Genomic DNA, 22,681 nt, shown 5'->3' with positions numbered 1-22,681 from the left:
GTTCTTCAAAGGTTTCCCTACCCTCGGCTGTCCACTCAAACTGTCCTTCTTGAGCATTGTTGTGAGTGGCTTGGCTATGAGACCATAGCCTTTGACAAACCGTCTGTAATAACCTGTGAGCCCCAAGAATCCCCTCAAAGCCGAGATGTCCTTGGGTAGAGACCAATCTACCATTGCCTCTATTTTCCTCTGATGTACTTTGACACCATCTCCCAAAATGAAGTGGCCCAAGTACTCCCAACTCCTTCTCCATGAAGGCACACTTGGTGGCCTTAATGAAGAAATGATGCTCCTCCAGAATTGTTAGCATATTTTCCAAGTGTTGCTTATATTCTTCAATGGTCTTGAAGTAAAGCAAGATGTCATCAAAGAAGACAAGCACAAACTTCTGAAGTAGTGGCTTGAAGATGCTATTCATTGCTGCTTGAAAAGTTGAGGGCGCATTGCACAAGCCAAAAGGCATCACTAGGTATTCATAATGACCTGAGTGAGTCCTAAAGGCTGTCTTATGGATGTCCTCCTCATTCATTCGAATCTGATAGTAGCCTGCCCTCAAGTCCAACTTGGAAAACACTGTGGCCTCGTGTAGCTCGTCTAACATGTCGTCAACTGTGGGAATTGGAAATTTGTCTTTAACAATAGCTTCATTCAAAGCTCTATAATCAGTACAGAACCTCCATGTGCCATCCTTCTTCCTTACCAACAGCACTGGTGAAGAGAAGGGACTGGTGCTAGGGCGGATACGGCCACTCTTCAGCATCTCATCCACCTGCCTTTCAATTTCTTCCTTTTGAAAGTGGACATATCTATAAGGTGGCACATTGACTAGCTTTGCTTCATCTACTAGCCGAATGCGGTGGTCAAACTCCCTAGGAGGTGGGAGTGTGGTGGGTACATCAAGTACCCCCCTGTGGGCTTCTAACACTGGCCTGACTTCCTCGGGTAGTAGCTCTAATTCCCCGTGAGTGTTCTCCTATCCCTTGTTCTCGACTTGCCTCAGTACATCCTCTTTGGCCACTACTATGGCGAAGCAATGTGCCCCACCTTTGCATAACTTCTCAAACATTAAAGCCTCGCAAGACTTGATTTCCTTACTAGGAATGGCTGTCCAAAGCCGCTTCTTGGAGCCAAGCTTAATCTCCATTGTCATGTTATGATAATCATGGATGACCTTGCCAAGGCTCTTAAGCCAAGCATTCCCCAAGACTAGGTCAAGGCCAACCAACGGCAACACATGCAAGTCTGCTACAATTCGTACTCCTTGCACATTCATCTTAACTTCACGAATGAGGGCCTCACACTGGAGTTTGTCACCACTTACAACTTTCACTTCAAATGGTGGAATAGGGTTGGGATTGAGACCAACCTTGCTAACGATACTAGAATTAATGAAGTTGTGGGTGGAACCACTTTCCACCAGCAATGTCACTTCATACTTGCCCACCCATGCCATTAACCTCATGGACGTGGTTTAGAAATGCCAGCCATGGCATTCAATGATAGCTCGGCCTCCTCCAGTGTATTACCAGATTTGGCTTCCTTGGATTCTTCCTCTTGGCTAGACGCTTCACTGCTGCCTTCCGACTCATCATCACTTGGCTCATCTTCAAACATAAACAAGGCTTGAGCTGCCTTGCACTTGTGACCAAGGCTCCATTTGTCTACACACTTAAAACACAGGCCCTTCTTGATGGGCTCCTGCACCTCTTCACTAGTCAACTTCTTGATCTCAGGCTTCGGTTTGGAGGTGGTGGTTGCTGTGTCCCTTCCCTTCCAAAAGACTTTGGTTTGCACAGTATTGAAAGACTTGCTCCCCATGTCTTTGTTGGGCGCCGCTCACTAGCACGGCTTTCTTCAAGGATTTCAGCCATCTTCATCACTTCTTGAAGTCTTGTGGGTTGTCTAAGTTTGATTTCCTTGGCAAGCCAAGGTTTCAAACCATCAATGAAAGTGCCAATCAAAGCTTCTTCAAACCAGCCCTAACCATAATCTATAATTGCCTAAACTCCTCGATGTAGTGTTGGACCTTGCCCTCTTACCTTAGCTTGGCCAGTTGCCTATGGTGATTGACAACTGGTGATGGTCCGAACTGACTAAGGAGTTCTTTCTCAAAGGCTGTCCACCCCAGCCTCATGTGATCCTTATCATACTAGTCCTTTATCCAACGCCACCATTTTCCAGCCCTGCCTTCAAGGTAAAAGCAGGCTATTGACACCCTCTCATGGCGTGGGATATCATATGTTTGAAAGTAGTGGTGGACCTTGTCCAACCACTCATAAGGATCACCGTCGCTATACTTGGGAAAGTCGACCTTAGGCCGTTTGGGTCCCCAATCCTGAGTCCGGTTGCCCCTTCGGTCTTCATAGTTCTCTCTTTCATAATGTGGCCCACGGTTTGGCTGTCTTCCCCATGCTCTTGGCTGTTCATGTTGGTAAGGCTCCTCAAAGCCTTGTTCATGCTCATGATGAAAGTCAGCCATTGGGTCCTCTTCCTCGAAGGCTTGATTCGGGATCCATCTCTCTGCATACCCTTGGTGGTTCTCCACACGGCCACCATGCGTCAAATCTTGCCTTGGGACTGCATGCATTGACTCGGTCACACTAGTTTCTAGTCCATCAACATATGCATCGTCCCCTTGGTGGAATGCCCCATGGCGATTTTCAACCAGTCTCCTCTCTATCCACTCCAATGTGGTGTTCGCCTCTCTCCTTATAGCATCCATGGCCCTCTAGTTATCCTTATTAGAACTCTCCATGGCCACACGTAGTTCTGCAATGTTGTTGGTGACACCTTCAAGAATTGAAGTAATCTTGTTGGTGCGATCCTCTAGAACTTCCAGTCGGGCCCTATTAGAAGTGCCCGTAGTCTCTTCTAGAGACTGATTCCCTTGCATGCTAACTTACTCTCGCAACTGTTGGCTTAGGCTTGCAAACTGAGTATCACTACTGTGTGGCTTGTGAATTGCCCCACACGATCGGCTTATGCTTGCAAACTGACAGTCACGAATGGGAACAGTGGGCTGTTGATGGAGATTGAAGTTCCAACCTTGGGTCCTTCACCTTCGAGGGTGATCGACCCCAACCACGATCTGTGAGTCCTACCTTGGGTTGCTCACGTTCTTGCGTGGCAACCGTTCCAAACCTATCTACTCTGACCTCTTCCTTAACCCTAATGTTGTTGTTGTTGCTTTGGAATTGTGAAGTTTGGGGGTTAAGGAAGAGGTCGGAGTAGATAGGTTTGGAGCGGTTGCCACGCAAGAACGTGAGCAACCCAAGGTAGGACTCACAGATCGTGGTTGGGGTCGATCACCCTCGAAGGTGAAGGACCCAAGGTTGGAACAATGTCGGAATCCTCCGTGGATCCCCCAACCAAACTCACAAAGAATGAATGATGGGTTGCCTACCTCTGTAGAGAAGTGAGAACCTCTCTCGAATCTTCAAGCACGTGGCTGCTCTCAATGAAAGCACCAATTTGGTGATAGGGACCTCGGTCACGACCCTAGACACCAAGCTGCTGCGCCCTTCCTTGTGCCATGATGACCAACATGATCTGCCACTTGCTTGACGGTGATGGCTATGGATGGTGTTGGATTAACTTGGATGAGTGTTCAAAGGATGTTTCTGGGCGAAATGCTGGTGGGCGTGCATGCATGTGCAAAGCAGTTGGGCGGTTTTAAGCGGTTAAGTGGGTGGTTGGTTGTGGGTTGGCTAAATGGGTGGTTGACTAAGACAGTTTCTGATGCTTGCGGTTACTTCCTGCAAAGTAGGGAGGTGGTTATGGCTGGACAAGTGTCTAAGTTTGGGCGTGTGGCTTGGACAGTTAGCACACTGCTGTGCTTGTCCTTGTCCCTGTCCTTGCTCCAACTCGACTATGGTGGCCTGGTGCAGGCTAAGCCCCCTTCAAGGGCTACTTGTGGCTGGCTTACGTGTTGTTCCACTCGAGTAGAGCAAAATGATCAGCAAGCAAAGAGGAATGTAATGCAATAGACAACAAACCAAGATACTGAAATACCTCATAATTGCATTAACATAGGGAAAATAAAGATAGCAATGGGTTACCCTGATTCACGAATTGCACAGGGTTAACCTTCTCCTTTGGGATTCATGTATTGCACCCAATGGAGCCTAAGTGTCAGAGCATGTCAGTGCCTTCAAAGCTTACAAGTCAATTGTCCAAATGTTCAAAGATATCAAAATGCAATGGCCTAGTGCCATATTTATACTAACATTCAAATAATAATAATTACAAAGAAGATAACAGTTGCTGGTTCCACGCCTCTTGGTTGAGGTCTCATGCCGTTGGTGAGCCATGGGTGGCCTAGATGAGCCCACGGCATGGGCCGCTTGCTGATGTGCGTGGGTCTTCAGGTTGGCCTGCTGGGTTAGCCCTGGCTGGTCCTTGGTCCCTGCATGTGTGGCCCAGATTGTGTGGGCTGGGCGTTGTTGGTGTGATGCTGGGTTGAACCATGGTGGCCTTGAGTGTGGTAGGCTACTGCATGGCCCAGGCCAGTGGGGCCTGAGCGTTGGTCCGCATGGCCAAGGCTAATGGTGCCTGGGTGTTGAACAGCATGGCCCAGACCGTGTGGCCTGGGCGTTGGTCGGCATGGCCCTGGCCAAGGCCAGGGCGTTGAGCGGCTTGCCAGCCTGCGTAAGCCTGTTGGGCAGCCACGCCGTCAATTCCAAGTTGGTTGTGCATGTGCGCGCTGCGTTGGCGCCCAAGCCATGCATGCGTGCTGTGCTCATGCACATGCCATGCATGTGGGCGGTGTGTGCACGTAGCCCATGCGTGCGCGCTCACTAGGCGTGTGTGCAGTCTGGCCGCGCACTGAGCAGGGTGTGACAACCTCGCTCGCGCGTGCGCACTGACTGTGCGCTACTTTCTTGAGGGTGACCGTGGCCTAGCATTCTCCAAGGGCTTGGTCTGTGGACAATCAAGCCATGCCAACAGAGTCTCTGATGGGTTGTCTGGGCATGACAGGGTGCTTGTCAAGGCATGGCCCGTGGTCTCCTGCCTTGGGGTTTTGACAGAATCTTCCATGGTCTGTTCGTATAGTCTCTCAGACAGACTTCAAAGGCCATCAGTTTGGAGCATCTACTAAGGTTTCTGCTGCTGGAGGTGGTATTGGTAATTCTTGAATTGAAGACGTGGTTTCTCGAAATATTCATGCTGTGAAGTTGGGAACTACCGATTCAGTAACATTGGTACAGAACAAAAGTAGCCCACTGCAAGAAAATGTTTCGCATTCAGTTCCTGAAGAATCTGAAGTTGTTAAGGATAAATGTGTTCTGGAGGAAAGATGCTCTGATTCCGATCTTCAGTTGCATCCTTTTCTGTTCCAGGCCCCTGACGATGGATATCTGCACCATTGTCATTTGAACTCCAGCTCCAGTACTTCTACTTCTTTCAGTTTCTTGTCAGAAACTCGACCTCAGTTGAACCTAAACCTCTTTCATAATCCTCACCTAGAAAGCAATGTTGAGTGTTTCAATCAATCATTGAAGTCAAAGGATTTTACTTCAGTATCTTCTGGCATGGACTTCCATCCACTGCTACAAAGAACTGATGAGATATATACTGATTCCGCATCTGCCTGCTCAACTGCACACCTCTGTTGGTTTGGAAGGAAAATCTGCTCCACTTCAAAATACTCCTGATGCTGTACAGACCGACTCACTAGTAAGTTGTGGACTGGCCTCTGGTCCTAATCCTCAAAGCCCTACCGAGAAAGCTAGTGAACTGGACTTGGAGATCCACCTAAGTTATACGTCGAGAAAGGAGCAAGGTCATATGACATCCAGAAGGGAGAAAGCTGTGGAAAGCAGTGATGTGACAGCACATAATCCAACAATGTCGGTAATTTCAGCAGCCACAACTAGAACCCAAAATGCCGACTGCCCACATTATGAGCAAGGTGATAATTGTTCCACAGTTAGTACCAATCTTGTTTCAGGTGGCCATGGATTGGCAATACCAAGTAATAGCATCAGCAGATACAACATGGATGATATTGGTGACCAGTCAAATCCAGAGATTGTGATGGAACAGGAAGAGTTGAGTGACTCTGAAGAAGAAACTGAAGAACATGTAGAGTTCGAGTGTGAGGAGATGGCTGATTCTGAAGGAGAGGATGGATCAGGCTGTGAACAAATTGTCGAGATGCAAGATAAGGTGATTCTACTCTTTCTTTTGAGTAATGAGAAGCATGACCTTTTTTTATTTTATTTTGTGTGCTTCTAATTCTTTTTGTTGCAGCTGAATTTTGTTTTATTTATAGTTGTGGTGTTCCAACATGAACTCTGACCTTTGATAGTTTGAACGTTTCATACTTATTCCCTCCTTCCCTCCTTCCCTCCCCCACACACTACCCCACCTGCCCACAAAAGAAGAAATCTAGTAAATTGTTTCTCATGAAATGGTCGTACGCAAGAATCTATTCTTAAATCTGTTGCATATTCTTTTTGCCGTTCTGCCTATCTAAGTTCGTTTATTCTTTTAGATTGACATAATGAGTTGCCCACATACCATGATTTTTTAATTTTAGTTGTATTTATTAATATATAGCATGATTGTATCCTGTCTGGATAGTTTGCATTACATCAATATCCAACTGTCATAGTTCCATTTTCTTTTAGGCAAAGATTGAAACCTGAGATTACTCCTAGGCTCCTATCCCAGGCACCGTTTTACCATTTCTCCCAATTGTAGAGGCAGTTTTCTTGAAAATGATAATCAGCACATTTTTTGCCTGTGCATTGTTTTGATTAATCATATCACACTCATGCCTTATGTTTTGAGATCAATAATCACTTTCATTTTTTAGGACTTCTATATTTTATACTCTGACCTAAATCAAATTATGTTGTTATACATAGCCAGAGGCATTTCCATATACCAGAAGTGTGAGATTGGAGTTGTGCCACCTACAACGGAATATCTTGACAAGAACATAGGAGATCACTTGGATTTAGCATGAGAGGGGGATGAATGGTATCTCATATTGTTTGGGAGGGAGAAGTTTGTGCAGTTTATATGATTCCAAAGGTTTCTAATTGTAACATTGACTTGTGGAGTATATACTCAGATGTAGCTTGAGCTTTCCTTGATTCATTAATATTACGCCCCATTTCAACATTGGGAAAATGAATAACTCAAGCAAAAGTGATAAGTTATAAAGGTAGTTATGAGTGCTAAGACTCACGCTAGCTACTTATTAAGTGAAACTAGGCTTTATATGTAATTCTTGGGTTAGTTCGGTCTCTTGGGAGTTATAGCACAGATGTGACTAGTACTTTTCCTTGATTGTTAGGTTCATATCATCTTGACATTGGTCTGTTCTCTTAGTTTTAAGTGTCCCATTATTTCTTTTTATTCACCCAATATAGACGTATCTTTTCTTTTTGGTAGGGAAGCTAATTATTATTCTGGTTAAGATTTTGTATTCCTTTTAAAGTTTGTTCTCAAATTTTCTGTTCTCTTCTTAATAGGACGGCCAGAATACCCCTTTGGAAAATCAAGAGATAGTTGCTTCTAGCAGTGATAAAATATGTGAACCAAGGGTATGTTTGCTAGAGTTGGGTTTGTCTAATCTAGGGAAGGATGATACAAGTAATTCTTCATGGTTAAGTTTAGATTCATGTGCACCAGATTGTCTTTTGAACACAAACACTAATCAGGAAGAAAAGACTATTGGTGAAGGTCCTGCAACCAAAAGTTTGTCTTCGTGTCGTCCTATCAGATCTTGCAAGAAGAAGAAACGAAGCACAAATGATGTTACTCTGCAGAAACATGCTATAGATATGGCACGACAGCTTAGCCTTGGTCCTCTTGTTCCCATATTGAAAAAAACCTAGGAAGTGTGCATGCAGAACGAATACAAGTTTGGATGTAGCACTGGCTTTTGGAAGCTGCGGCGGTCATGGTAAAGATAGTTTTGTTTGATTACTAATCTGTATATACTAATGGCGGTTGGTAGTTCTTCCTTGGATGTTGGGAACCCAATCACAAGCGAAAGGGGACAGAGTGGAAGTAGAGGGGCCAGCTTAGCCTTGTCTGGTGAACTTTTTTTGACTGGCCAAGAACAGCGGGCTTGATTTGGTGGAGGTGGGTATGCATGCAAATTTGAAAGATGGGGGGTATGCAGGAGAGAGAATGAAACTTATATGGTATGGTGGAAGGGAAGTGAGATCTACCGATTGATTTGAGCGGCCGTACTATGTCGTTCGGGAGACATAGCTCCACACGCTACACACAAGAATGAATTGTTATGCGGTCGGTAAACTATTTCTGCAGGCAGCATATAAAATCAGATCACGTAATTTTGAATATGTCGTTCCGTCGTATTCAGAGGCTTTTAAGTTGTGTAATGAAATGGTTGAAATGGGCTTGATTCCTAATACTATTGGAGATATGGAGGGAGCGTCTTTGCTATTGTCTGACATGTTTGATAGGCATATATCCCTTATCAATTCTCCTACTCCATCCCCATAAAGGGGTTTTGCAGAAATGGATGTGAGTGATCATTGATGCCCATAAACTAACCAGATTACGGAAAAGAACCTCAATGCAGCTTTCTCACATTATTCATATCAATTACATGTGTAGAAACAAAAATCTAGCCGGAGCCAAGCAACTACTGGGCTGTATGTTTGTTCATGGTTTAATCCATGACCTTGTTTACATACAGTTTAATTGATGGGTTCTGCTTGGAAGGGAATGTAGAGCGTACAGTTCAAGTTTATGACAAAATGACAGGTGGAAGAAATCGCAACTTGGTTATACACAACACTCTTATATTGAGTGTTGCTAAAATATTAAGTGGAGGTTTTACAAAGGGCGGGCTTACTTGATGCCATACTGTATAGTACTTTGATAAATGGCTCCTCGGTGCGAAGGCTGATGAGGCATTTTGATGCTTTCAGAAAGAAGAAAGGTGGGGGGATTGAGAGAAGACAGTCACTTGCAACATATTTAATCAACTTCTTTTGCAAGTTTGGGTGTTTCCAACATGCAAAAGATGTAATGAAGATGATTGTCGTTCGTGGCATTGTTGCCAATTCCATAACATGCACAACTTACCCATTCCAGAACGAATTGCGGTCTGGAGGAGGCGATCGAGTTGCATGATGAGATGGTTGATTGGCAAACATTTAAGGGCATTGTTACCCACCCACATTTTCAAAAAGGCAATGCAGAGCCTTGAGTTTAGCATGAAAAAGTGAGCTTAAAAAACGCGTTTTGTGTGGCCATTCTTAGCCAATGTGACAACTTACTTCATTGTATCGATCATCCTGTTTTCATCCAACTTTAGTTTTTGCTTTGGAACTCCCAGACAATTTTAATCAAAGAAAATGCTGAGCTACGAATCGTCGAATCCAACTGGCGGATGATTGATAGATTTTAAATTCCCATGTATACCTAGAGCATATTCGAGAATACATTGTCAGATGTTTAAAGAATGCATGACAATCTAGGCTTGGTAGAGGGAACTTCCTCCTACTCAGAAGGCATGACATTCTGAAATGTTTCAACAGAACTCAGCCCATTGATTAACTAGCTTTTGCAGGAGCATCCGGCTGCTTTTCTGGAGTAGTATCTCGGAAAGCTGGGGTTTCATTGTATGCCTCATCCAACCGGGATAAAAGAGGGAACTGAGTCTGCAGAATAAAATTTAAAAAAGGAAGGAAAAAGAAATAACCAATCAGCAGATACGGAGAGAAATGGACTCATGCAGGCCCTATATTTCAAGACCACCTGATATAGTTGTTACCATAAAAGAATGAGGGAGAAACAGTAAAAACTTTGTAGCCATTGGTATAAATCAGAAAGAGTATTGGCTTCCTAATGTAACTAGCACACTAGTTTACAGGCCAAGCACTACCATGTCGACATGGAATCGATTAGTTGCTGCATGAATCTGAGGCGCGAGAAACAAATCTGCCTGCAATGCAATAGTGACTGCATTATATTATGTTTTGAGAAATACCTTAATTCATGAACTAATCCATGCATGCTCCTGTTCTGTGATGTCTTAGGAGGTGAAGTTCTACCCTACTGTGCAACCTGCATCTATGACATGTAGGCTATGAGACTGGCATCGACACAATTTCATATACTTGTGCCAAAAACATAGTACTTAGAGTTGAGTTGGAATGCATGCTTTTGGAGAAGAACGATTTTCAGATTGCTACCCTAAGGATTGAGTGGGTTCAGAGATATTTTGTTCTACTGCCAGAAAGGTAGCAGTTTGGTCTCAATAACAAGGTTGTATTAACATTACAAGCAGTAAAAGAAAATCTTTCTTTGGTTGTAGAAGATTGAGCAACTTAGGATTGTTGTTCATTCGCAAAGAACCCCAAGGAAATTGGAATTTTTGGTACTAAAGTGAAATTTTCAAAGAGATCCACGTTTTTCACCTTCTTTTCCGGGTGATAGCCAATTTGAAATTTAGTTAATCAGATTTAGGGTTTATGATTGTGTGCTCAAGGCAAGGGACCAGCATATTCAAAGTAAATTAGTACCCTAGTCAACCCATGCCCCACTTCTATTCCCAATCCCTAGTGGGATAAAAAAAAAAGATTCTTAACAACTTAATAGTATAATATTGGTAGAAACTTCCAAAAACCGACTCTATACAATGTCTGCACGGTGTATAGCGAATAATCCATGCCACTCTATAGGTATAGACAGATGGATTAGGAAACCAAACCAGGAAAACTTCATCTCCAGTTGCATATCTTCCAGAATGGTCTTTTAACAACTTTTCGATTGCTGAAAAAAACACAAATAATAATCAAATTAAGGCCAAAATGCTATTTAGTAGCAGATACTGTGCACACAAAAATGTCCCGTATGATGGGCATTGCCAATGTGAGAAAACCAGCAGGTTTAGAAAGATCAAGACGATCCTAGAAAATAAAATCATACATTCAGCACTTATTTCTCCCCAAGTACCATCATGACTGCTCTATGGATATATGAACCCTGAGCTGACTGTCAGAAGAAACAAATAGAAATGCTCTCTAATCAATTTTGGATGGTTTGTAGGATCCCCCACTCTAGTAGATCATCAAACTCCCTTGAACTTTTAGGTGCAGCGAAAAACTAGTCACAGAACATAGAGAGTTAAGACTATTATGAGATATCTGCAACTTTATCTTGCTCAAACTCTCTGTATTTGATTTATCAATTTACAGTCAGTGTGACAGAATTTGTCTTGTCATCAGTTTATAGTGTAGATAATGCTTGGACTATCATCCATGCCTGAAACCATTACCCAAAACATATTCAACAACTCTAGTCCCATATTTCTAATTATAAATTTACAAGCCCCCAGAAAAGCAAGATTGACATAACAGAAATATTTTTTTAAATTGTCTGCTACGTACATGTTCATGGGCGACAGTAACTTCACAATTTAAATTCCAGTTGTGACGTCTAAATTTCAGAGGCAGCCTTGTGAAAGCTTACCAGTAAAGCCTTTTTCAATACTGCATTTAGCCCAAGCAAGGCTCTCGTAGGGACCAACTTTCTCGGTGTATTTCTGAAAAAGGGGAAATCAGCAACACCAAAAAATATAATATATGCTCCAACAAACATATCAAATTTTTAACAAATAGATACATAACCACAAAAGTCTTGCTCAGATATATACCGGAAGTCTCACTCGCAGATATAGAGGTATTTGATTAGGCTGTATGCTTGAGGAAACAATATTGGCCACCTAAATATCCAGCAATAAAAGATACCCCATCAGTGTCTGAATCTGAAACATACTTGCAAAACATGTGTGAATATTAAGAAAAATAAATACGTCAGAACAAACAGTTGTGCCTGATTACATCAGTAAACTCAAACCATTATTACTACTTCCTGCATCTATCCCCTCAAGTCTGGATGAGAAAATGAATCTAAAGAAGGATTGTAGTGACATATTATCTACCATGTAAAAAAGAAATCCCGTTATTCATCATGTGAGACACAAGGTGTTTCCACAAAAAATATGTAGTCAATCCTTGAATTGTTCCAGCCTAACTTGCTAAAGGAGTTGAAGAAAATCATGACGCCGGTGGGAGGAGACAGAGAAGAGATAACAATACAATAACATGGGTAGAATCGTCAATAACTGCCCAACCTTCTTAGAGCATTAGCATTGGTTTATGCATATGCATATGCAAAATTACCTCTTTTGCATATCCATTTTGTCATTCAAGCAAAATTTCCATATTAGCTTATGCATATTTGAAACAAAATAATAAATTTTATTATTATTACTTTTTTGCTAAAATCAATTTTTTTTTATATATTTTACAATTAATATCCACTACATACATTTGACATTAATGATATAAATGTAATAATAAAAAATATAATTTTTTAATAATAATATATTAAAAATATAATAAAATGAAAAAAAATATATAATATATTATAATAATAAAATAAATGTGCAAGTGAATGTTTGTTTTGTTGTTGAAGGAGGGAGAAAATGAAAGGATTGTGTGAGAGAGAGTGGGAGGAGAGAGAAATAATTATTAAAATATGATTTGTAGGGTGAATAGTGGTTATCCAAATTTGGATAAGCACTATTCATAAGTAGCTAAATATTTGGATATGCATGAGCCAATGTGGAGGATTTTAGGACCATATTATCCAAATATAACTTTGCATATGCATATGTATAGACCAATGCTAATCTCTTAGATGCCTCTTTGGTACTAGTATCACCTGTTAGTTCACCGTGCAAAAACCTAGCGAGTTTATACATTGAAGCTCCAGTTAGAAGGCTTTTGTTTTTTCTGTAACTAAGGTCTTGAAAATGGCTGAAACAGATGATTTATCGAATAGGACTCAACAGAGCATATGATTGTTAATCTTAATTGTGCACCTATTCTTTTTCCATAAATATGTTAAAACTTCAAGCAATGCTAAATTCCAGAACCACCCAAAATGCATTTCCTATTTGAAGATCCAGCTTCAATTCAAAATTTCTCATGGGCAGTCATTTTATCATACAGAGCACGTGTATAGCCTTAAGCTCAAGGAGCATGGATACAAAAAGGGGGATGACAGAGAAAGCATTTCTTATTTTTGAAAGAGAAATACAAAGAGAGAATATTTTTTGGTTTTGTGTTTCTGAAATGACTCCAAAGAGAACCTATTCCAAGGAAATTCAAACTCAACCGCTTCTCTAGAAGAGAGAATTTAAATCCTAACCATTGGTTTCATTTGCCCCTTATCTGTTCCTTTTATTCCAGAGAACGCAATGGGCCATGAAGGTGTGTAGTGATCTCCAATATGCCCAATTCATTGTTATTCAAGCTTCTCATCGTCCATGTGTTAACATGACTTCCAAATGTCTTTGAAAATTATCAGCGGTGCTAGAAAAGAAAAGCCACTTCTACCACCTTGTTTATTCATGGTATGATCATAACTATTTGTGAATCACTCGGAAATGTGTGCAATGGAGTTACTTCCAGACAATTTGCATGAAGTTTTAGCCAGAATGCTACCATGGATAGATGGAATGATCTCGTATGTTTATGCATCTGTGTGTGTGTCTATATATGCTAAGTAACAATCTCATATATTTATTTCAGATAAAAACTCCAGCAGCCAAGCATATGTTATATTTTTCAACTAGAGCATTTAGTGTAAGATGTAGAAATCAGTGAACACGGGTTCTTAAATTTACCAACTAATGAATAATTGTACTTCACTGTATTGAAATAATTAGTTTGAGCAGAAGGGAAGCTGATTAAGAAACTACGTTATAGCACAAAATATGCTAATAATTATCAATATCGACAAACCAAATGCAAGATCACCTGGTAATTGATGCCTCGTTTTTGAAGATCTTGAGGCAACAATGGATACTGAGGATATTTCTCTTCTAAATACTGTGCACATTCCAAAGTAGAACAAGAACCGTGGTAGGAAAGATTTGAGAATTTAAGGATAGAAGGTCAAGAGATAGTGAAAACATGGTAATGATATACCATTATGACTAAAAATCTTAAAAAAGATATACCATTATGATGGCAAGAGAGTCGGCAACTACGAAGTCCCCATCCACGAGCACTGGCACGGTACCAACAGGATTGAGCTTTGAAAACTCTACAAAGCAAAAGAGATCAGAATGGTTTCAGGTGGGACGTTGTTTTCCTCTTATTTTTGTATTGTAATAGTAAGGTTGAATTTGTACAAGGTGCAATTGTGAAATGCATGCATAGCAATATCCTACATTCAAGCGTTTGACAAAAAGAATACATGCAGAGAGTAATTTTGGATATTAAGATGAATAAAAATGAGAAGCAAAACTCACCTGGACTGAATTGCTCGTCCTTCCGCAAGTCAACTGCTCTATACTCATAATTTAATCCTATGTATTAAATGGAATTGAAAAAAAAAAAAAAAAAAAAAAAAAGATCAATGAGAGAATAACTACGATCCCGTGAATGATAAACATAAAATATTAGATGAAGTTTGCATTAATAGTCGAATATCCATTAATAAATTTTTTAAAAAAAATGAAAATGATCCGAACAATTTGAAACGGAAACCAAATTGAACAGATAGAAAATTGGAAAGAATGGTCCGCTACCTTTCAAGTTGAGAGCAATACGAACACGGTGGGAGCAAGAGCTGATCCAGTACGAATACAGCTTCAGCTGATTCTTATCGCCACTTCTACTTCCAGTCGCCTAATCATAATCCAAACCAAATCATCATCCAAACTAAAAATCTCAATTTCTCGCTCTCTTCTCATACGGATTTCACTCAGAAATACACACACACACACATTATAGAGTTTTTGTGTGTATATATATATGTAAATGTATAGATAGAGATGTGAATATACAGAAAAGCTAAACGGTAAAAAAAGACGGCCGTAATAACGCTTACCATCACGCATTCCAACTTCCAAGAAACAAAGAAGGATAATTCGAACAATCAGCAATTGCTTCTTGCAGCTCTGATTTGGTTTTGCAGCTTTGCTTAAAGAACTCTGCAGTCTGCACAGCCAGCTTTGACTTTTAACAAGAAATCTTATCAGCAGTGTTTTTTTATAATTAAATCAATTAATTATTGAATAATATTAAAATCTTTCAATTTTTTTAAAGATTAATTACTCTTCTTAATGACTAATTACTTTTTTTTAATGGCTATCAAAAGAAATACTGTACGCTTTCAATGACTTTTTTTTTTTTTAATACAAATCTATAACACATAATTTTTGAAGTAGGAGCATCCACTTTTGCATTAAAAACCACGAGTACTTTAGTTGCTTAAATTAAAATAATTTAAAAGTCATGCAAATAAATATAAGATAATTTAAAATTTTAATAGTTTATATCACTTTATATTTTTTCATTTAAGTATTCTTTCTCTATCTTATTTATTTTAATTAATAATCGAGTTTAAAATGCTTCCTAATTTGATAATAAAAAGTACAGAAAATTTATAATTTCTTCGTGTATCACACGGGTGCATGATTGATTTTATTATGAGAAGTAAAAATTGATTATATCGAAGTAAACGTTTTCATATGATCCGTTAAATTTATTTTGCGATAAAAATAATTTTACAATCTAACGTATTACATCAAGTCACGTTATTTTATAAATTTATTTTTATGTAATATTTTTTTAATTAAAGTATTTTATAAAATGGTAAAAGCAATATGTATAGACTTTGTAGCCTATATACATAAAATACGTGTAAAAGAGAGACACCTAACATAATTAACAGCTGAATTCATTAAAATCTATCTTTGGAAATCTATTAGCAAGGTTAAGGACCTCAGTGATAATTTTGAATACAAGAAATTCATTTTTTAGATAGAAGGCTTTTGAAAGGGCTGGTTGATAGTTAGGAAGGATGTGATTTCAGTCCTGCAAGTATTGGTGTAACGTTTTCACCAAGCCAGAGATCTTATGAAGATGATGGCTCTTAACCTCATTTCATTACATTATACATAACTCTCGTTACCCATTTCAGTAAGAAAACTGTGTAGTTCAGGGGAGGTGATTGAATTGGATGATCAGATGGTGCTTAAAGGGAGTAATCCCTGATGGACAGATCTACATTAAAGGCCACTGTTACCCAACTTATTCATGAGATCCATTGCAGAGAATTGAGTTTAGCATGGCAAAGTAATTAAGCTTCAAAAACACCAAGTTTAATGATGAAGAAGCAATGTCACTCGATCATTACCAAACTGACTCCGAACTTTTTATGTCCGCGAGGATCCCACAAGGGTGTTTTCTACTTCTAATAAGCCATGAACTAGATCAGAATCGTTCCCAAAAAGGCCAACTTTAGGACTCTCAGACAGTATGTACTTGCTGATCTACCAATGCAACAAGTGGATGAATGGTAAAATACATTATAGGGATTGTGTAATCTTCTATATATGATCCTCTTTTACATGTAGGCAACTCAACTGATTGCTTCACAGATTGACAGCTGCCCTCCCTCAGATTTATTTCTATTCAGAAAAATCAGATATAGCAATGCAGTGTTTAGAATAAGGGAAAACAAACCAAAAACCTTGTTGATGGCCCAAGGTTCCAGACTTCCAGTACTACTCAGGGCTGAAAGAGTCTGCATCACTAAGTTCAATATGATATATAGTAGACAATGAATATGTCTACAATTATTGAGACTGATATGATTGTGTGGTGATGTGATTATTGTCTGTCTTTTCCTTGTGTTTTTAATTTCAATGTGTAATTGTCAAAATTCAATCTTAAGGTGTCCCAACTACAAGAGTGACACCTGTTTCATAACCAGCAAAATAAGATGGACCATTACCTTTTGTTTTGTTTATTTTTCAATTTTTCGTAAGAAAGAAGGAAAAAAAAAAGAATAAATATAGATAGAAGCTATTATTGGGAGCATCCATTTGTACACATGATGTGATATTATCTAGACCACACATCTTTCCAAGTGAGTGTTGGGAACAATCAACTAGAAGTAGCCACGCAGTGAGTGCAAAGTGTGCACTGCTATAATGGCTTCTCTCTAGCATTACTAAAAAAAAAACTTATATTGCATTAGCTTCTCTTCAAATACTGGTTAGACTAGCAATACCATGCATCTTAGTAGGTTGAATCAAGTAAACTATGTTGGATATGAGATGAACTAGGGTTTAGCCTATTGACAACTGAGGATTAAAAGGAAAGTTGATTCACGGAAGTGATATAAGGCAAGTAGCACTTAGCACTAGTTTCCGATAACTCTACAAGAAAAAACTTCTACTATCTTGGGGGACTCTCTCTAGAAGGGAGGCATCTCTTCAGCTTTTTAGAAATTCTATTTTCCTGCATGGCATTGAGAGATATGAGGGGTTATGAAAGATAGTAAAATCACCTAACATAGTAGATTTTGCCCTCAAATGGTCTGTTGACATAGACTTTTATACCGAACTACGTAAATCTCTGTATCTCTATCTTTACTTGCATTTTATATGCTTTAATTACTATTTATTTCATAGATGAATATCCGAACATTGTATCAACGCTAAAGCCATCATCGTGGGCCATTCAATCGTACTGTTGATAGCTCAATTGATGGGAAAAATGTATCAACAAACAAGATAAAGTGTAACGCCCTGTCCTCGAGGGTCCGGAGAGTTAACTCATATTATCTGATAATCAACTCCAACATTACTAATACTCTTCCAAAAACTTCAAATCAAACGTAAAGACTTTAAATTTAATTAATCACACATATTCGTATATAAAATCCTCAATATAGTAACCCCAAAAATTACCAACTTTTCTACATGTCACTTAAACTCACATTTCAACAATATAATTATCAAAAATCACCAATATTCATCGAAAACTTTCTATTCTTAAGTCATCTCACTCAATTCTTCATAGTTTTGATCATCAGCTGAAATATCCAAAAAATCATCTGAAAATATTGGAGATAAGATGAGGGTGAGTTATCAACTACTCAGTAAGTAGAGAACATATATTACTATGCAAACATGAGCATTTACAGATTTCAGAATGCAGAACAAAACATTTTTTATTTTCAGAATGAAGAGTCAGAACATGTTATCAAAAATATCAGAGCGAAAGTTTCAAAAAATATTCTTATTCAAAGTCTTTTGGCATAGCATAACTGACCACCATCATACCAGAACATCATATCACATCAGATGCCATGTTTAACCCCCGTGGTAGGGTTGTGCAACCCTCGGTAGCTAACCGAGCAGAAACAGAATGTGAATCTTTCCTTATTTATTCTCGAAGCCCCGAGTGTGCACACATGAAAGACCACTAGAAAAACAACTTTCTTTCCAAAATGGGTGCACCAGAAACAGAACATTTGGTACCATCCCAAACAGAAGCCACTATTAGCACTCGTGGTAGGTCAAATAGGTCACATCCACAAACCACATCCCGACTCAGAATGTCATGCCAAAAGTTTTCACAAATTACATCATATTAGAATAAAGAACATCTTCATAACAGAACATAATTTTCAAAAATCACATCATATCAGAGTACAGAACATCTTCAGAGCAGAACAAAGTTTTCAGAAATCACAAAACATAATTTTATGCACAAACTTTCATATTCGCTCTCTTTTGCACAGTTCAGAAGCAAAATGCAAAATAGCTCATGTCTACACCAGTCATGCTAGAAAATACTTTATTCTTAAACAGAATTTCATGAGTAATGCAGAACAAATAACTGAGGTAGTTCAAATATCTTTTCATAATAAAACATGCATATTTACAAAAATCAACCCCAACCCATTTTATTTTTATGCAAATCTAGCATAGAAATCCCGCTTACCTGGACGACTTAGCTTTTCAGAATTTTCCTAAAAAATGTCGAATCGACTATAAATCGTCACCTATAAAAATAATCACGTAATTTTCGTAAGTTTTCAATTAATTACGGATTTCGATATTTAAGCATAAGCTTATTAAATAACCTATTTTAATTCCTCAAAACTTAAAACTTTCATAATCTCAAAATATATCATCACTTCCTAAAATCACCAATATCCACCATAACCCACGTCAAACTCAAAACACCAATATTTAAACCCGAAACAACCAACAAATCTCATAACATAAACCAATCACACAAACAATTCCATCATTCAATCCAACCAACCACCCTTACTACTCGAACTCAGTCCGACACAACCAACCAATTCATAGTAAATTTGAGTTAGTGCGAAAATACATTTAAATCTCAAAAGTTCTTTAGAAAAATACTTACAATGCTCTAATAAAATTTTTGAAAGATCACGGAGGTGCTAGAAGTGGCGACACAGTAACGGAATAGTGCAAAATACATTGTGGCCGTAGGTCTCAAAATCTCACTTTTGAACAGCGACAAACCAAGACCCGAGATTGATAAGGAAGGGCTTAGGGATGTCAGTGAAGCCAATGTTGGTGGTGGCTGGCCGTGGGTGGCGGCGTAGAGGGTGGTTGAAGACTAAAATGTCCAAAATGAAATGTTGATGAATGAGCTTCACCAGTGGCAGATCAGGGCTGAGGATGGGTGCATTAGATTGCTAGGAGGTCGAGGATGAAGTGGTGAAGAAATTGTGGCCAGAGGTGGCGCGACGGCGGCGCTGGAGTGAAGAGAATGCCGTTGCTTCATGCCGTGCATGGAGGAGAATGCCGGCGAGTGAGGAGCTAAAAACCGGAGGGAGAGGTAGCCGGAGGGTGGGGAAGGTCGAGTGCAGGGCGGTGTCACCAGACGGAGGCGCAAGGCGGCGGGCTGGGGAGGAGAAGAAAAATGCACGAGGTGAGGGAGAGAGAGGCTCGTGTGTGCGGGAGGAAGGGGTTCTAGAAGAAAAAGAAAGAAGAAAAAGAGGAAAAAGAAAAATAGAGGAAAATAAATGAGATCCAATCCTCACAACTTGGGTCACAAAATTAATCTAATGAAAATTATTTCAAAATAACAGTTTAAATAAAATTAATTTAAACACAGTGACTAAGTAAAATAAAAATAATTAAATCCAACAACACAAAAATTTTAAAACCCTCAAACAACTAATTTAAATTAAGAGAAATTTAAATGTAAAACAATAATTAATATTAATAAAATATAATAAAATAATTTTTACAATTTAAAAAAATTATAAAATAAACCAAAAAAAAATTTAATAAATTTAAAATAAAAAAAATAATATTTAAATTAATTAAAATAATTATTGAGTTAAAATTCACTAAAATACGGAGTGAAAATTATTAGAATCCAGTTATCCGTTGAGTAAAAACACGTGAGAATGATGTCTATGAAAAGTGTAAGTTCCAGGATTTACTGAACTCATTTTGGCTCAGAAAGGATCCCAGTCGCATCGTTGTATATGCCTTTCGGGATGGGGAGACTCTTAAATGTAACAGAGACAGTATCCCTCTCAGTTTATGCCACGTGAGAGAGGACCCCACCGTGAACCGATGATAAAAATGAGAAGTAAAGTCCTGCCCCAAGCAATCTCCAACGGTCAAAATCCTTATCCCAAACCTCATCCACGCTCTCTCTCTCTCCCTCCACTCATTCCACTCTTTCTTAGGTACCAGAAGAACATCTCAGAGGCATGTAGATAAGACTCAAACAAAAGAAAAACCAAAACCACATAGCAGACTCTCTTTTCTGCTCTTCACCTTCTCTTCTCTACCATTGTTTGTCCTTCCCAGAGCCCAAAAACCCAGTAAAAACCATGTCCTGCTCAAATTTGACAATGTGGGTGCCTTCAAAACCTTCTCTTTCTGATGCTTCTTCACTCTCTTTCCGCTCCTTTCTCAACCCTTTTCAGCTTCCTTCCCATAATTCGCCCTCTTGCAGCCCCTCTCGATCGGGGACCCCGATCCACTGTGGTCTTCGTGAGCTGCGAGGCCGTATTGATTCTGTAAAAAACACCCAGAAGATCACTGAGGCTATGAAGCTTGTTGCTGCTGCTAAAGTCAGAAGAGCCCAAGAAGCCGTGGTTAATGGCAGACCCTTCTCAGAAACTCTGGTAGAAGTTCTATACAACATCAATGAGCAGCTACAAACTGAAGACATTGATGCCCCTCTCACCAACGTTAGGCCCGTCAAAAAGGTTGCCTTGGTTGTTGTCACCGGTGATAGGGGTCTTTGTGGCAGTTTCAACAATTCAATTATTAAGAAAGCCGAAGCCAGGATTGCTGAACTGAAGGGTCTTGGTCTTGATTATACTGTTATTAGTGTCGGTAAAAAGGGCAACACATACTTCCTTCGGAGGCCTTATATTCCGGTTGATAAGTTTATTGAAGGTAACACACTCCCTACTGCTAAAGAAGCGCAGGCTATTGCTGATGATGTTTTCTCACTCTTCGTTAGTGAAGAGGTGGATAAGGTGGAACTTTTGTACACCAAATTCGTGTCGTTGGTCAAGTCCGATCCAGTTATTCATACCTTGCTTCCTCTCTCGCCAAAGGGAGAGATTTGTGATGTTAATGGAACGTGTGTGGATGCTGCTGAGGACGAGTTCTTCAGGCTTACAACCAAGGAAGGGAAACTGACGGTGGAGAGAGATGCTGTAAGGACTCAGACAGCGGACTTCTCGCCCATATTGCAGTTTGAGCAGGACCCAGTTCAGATTCTCGATGCTTTGCTGCCTCTCTATTTGAACAGCCAGATTTTGAGGGCATTGCAGGAATCACTGGCTAGTGAGCTTGCTGCTAGGATGAGTGCCATGAGCAGTGCAACTGATAATGCAATGGAGTTGAAGAAGAATTTGTCTATGCTCTACAATAGGGAACGCCAGGCTAAAATCACGGGTGAGATATTGGAGATTGTTGCCGGTGCCAATGCTTTGACTTAGTGAATCAAGGTTCGGATTCCCCACAGTTATGCTTCTTTATAGGCTATCTTATGAGTGTTTCCTAATTCTTTCAAATATGCTTGTTTAAGAGCAGTTCTGCAGAATTTACACCTTTTCATTGTAATTCTCATGCGTATAAACTTTGTGCACAGTGAGAACTGCAATGTATTTTGAAACAGAGGAGCATTCTACTTATTTTTATGTCATTTTTTCTCCCTTATAAACATGTACTATTTGAAAATCTCACCGGATGGTATCTTTCCTGATCTATGCTTTGACAGTATACAGCTTTGTTACTGAGGAGCTCTTTTACTTTCCATGGTCACTTGGCAGTAAAGTACATACTTGTTCTTCTTTGTATAATTCACCGGTCTATGGCTTTCAAAATCTGAAATGGCTGCTGTGATAAGTAATGCCCAAACAGGTTGTATCTTGCAGACCGAGTTTCAATGAACTGATATATCCAATAATAGATGTTTTGAGCATTTCTTGATACATATTGGATGACTCCAAAGGGACTTTCTAACAACGTATACTTTAAAATCTGACGGAACACATCAAGTCACATTAATTTGTTCATTTTCTTTTATAAAATCTCTTTGTGGTTAAAGTATTTTTTCATTCTGAAATTTGATTTTACAATACCTTCAACTTGATTCGTTTTACTTTTGTACCTAACTCGGATTAATCTTTTCAAATATACCCCCATGAGGTTAGCAATCAGGGAAATAACTCTTATAACGCTATACTATTTCAGACCACAATTCTGTCCAATCTTGAATTTGAAGATGGGAAATAACCAATTTACTGTGTTTCTTTAAACTCCATAACCTGTGAAGAGTTTAATGTAAGTTTC

The 22,681-nt window shown here is 39.5% G+C and overlaps 3 protein-coding genes across 5 annotated transcripts; 2 read left to right on the top strand and 1 right to left on the bottom strand.

Annotated features, from left to right (window-relative positions):
* The first annotated feature begins 3,356 nt into the window (after positions 1–3,356).
* LOC118348277 lies at positions 3,357–9,143 on the top strand. 3 transcript variants are annotated; one of them, XM_035689603.1, is made up of 2 exons: positions 3,357–6,168; positions 7,485–9,143. In XM_035689603.1, the coding sequence occupies exons 1-2, from the start codon at positions 5,563–5,565 to the stop codon at positions 7,848–7,850; spliced, it is 972 nt and encodes a 323-aa protein (XP_035545496.1). In that variant the 5' UTR covers positions 3,357–5,562; the 3' UTR covers positions 7,851–9,143. The 3 variants fall into 3 exon arrangements, with proteins under 3 accessions (XP_035545496.1, XP_035545498.1, XP_035545497.1); XM_035689605.1 differs by lacking the exon at positions 7,485–9,143 and adding an exon at positions 6,877–7,107; XM_035689604.1 differs by lacking the exon at positions 7,485–9,143 and adding an exon at positions 6,873–7,107.
* Positions 9,144–9,365: 222 nt separating this feature from the next.
* Positions 9,366–15,034, bottom strand: LOC108982102 (glutathione S-transferase zeta class-like). The gene is made up of 10 exons (XM_018953387.2): positions 14,902–15,034; positions 14,600–14,699; positions 14,321–14,377; positions 14,027–14,112; positions 13,824–13,895; positions 11,651–11,719; positions 11,467–11,539; positions 10,706–10,767; positions 9,878–9,937; positions 9,366–9,653 (listed from the first exon to the last, which is right to left on the bottom strand). The coding sequence occupies exons 1-10, from the start codon at positions 14,902–14,904 to the stop codon at positions 9,546–9,548; spliced, it is 690 nt and encodes a 229-aa protein (XP_018808932.1). The 5' UTR covers positions 14,905–15,034; the 3' UTR covers positions 9,366–9,545.
* Positions 15,035–20,500: 5,466 nt separating this feature from the next.
* LOC108982100 (ATP synthase gamma chain, chloroplastic) lies at positions 20,501–22,322 on the top strand. Its single transcript, XM_018953384.2, has 2 exons — positions 20,501–21,834; positions 22,107–22,322. The coding sequence occupies exon 1, from the start codon at positions 20,701–20,703 to the stop codon at positions 21,823–21,825; it is 1,125 nt and encodes a 374-aa protein (XP_018808929.1). The 5' UTR covers positions 20,501–20,700; the 3' UTR covers positions 21,826–21,834; positions 22,107–22,322.
* The last annotated feature ends 359 nt before the right edge of the window (positions 22,323–22,681 follow it).

This window comes from Juglans regia, chromosome 4 (assembly GCF_001411555.2).
Source record: "Juglans regia cultivar Chandler chromosome 4, Walnut 2.0, whole genome shotgun sequence".
NCBI lineage: Eukaryota > Viridiplantae > Streptophyta > Magnoliopsida > Fagales > Juglandaceae > Juglans > Juglans regia.
Note: the sequence above shows the minus strand (reverse complement) of the source record. Positions and strands in the feature narration are given on the sequence as shown.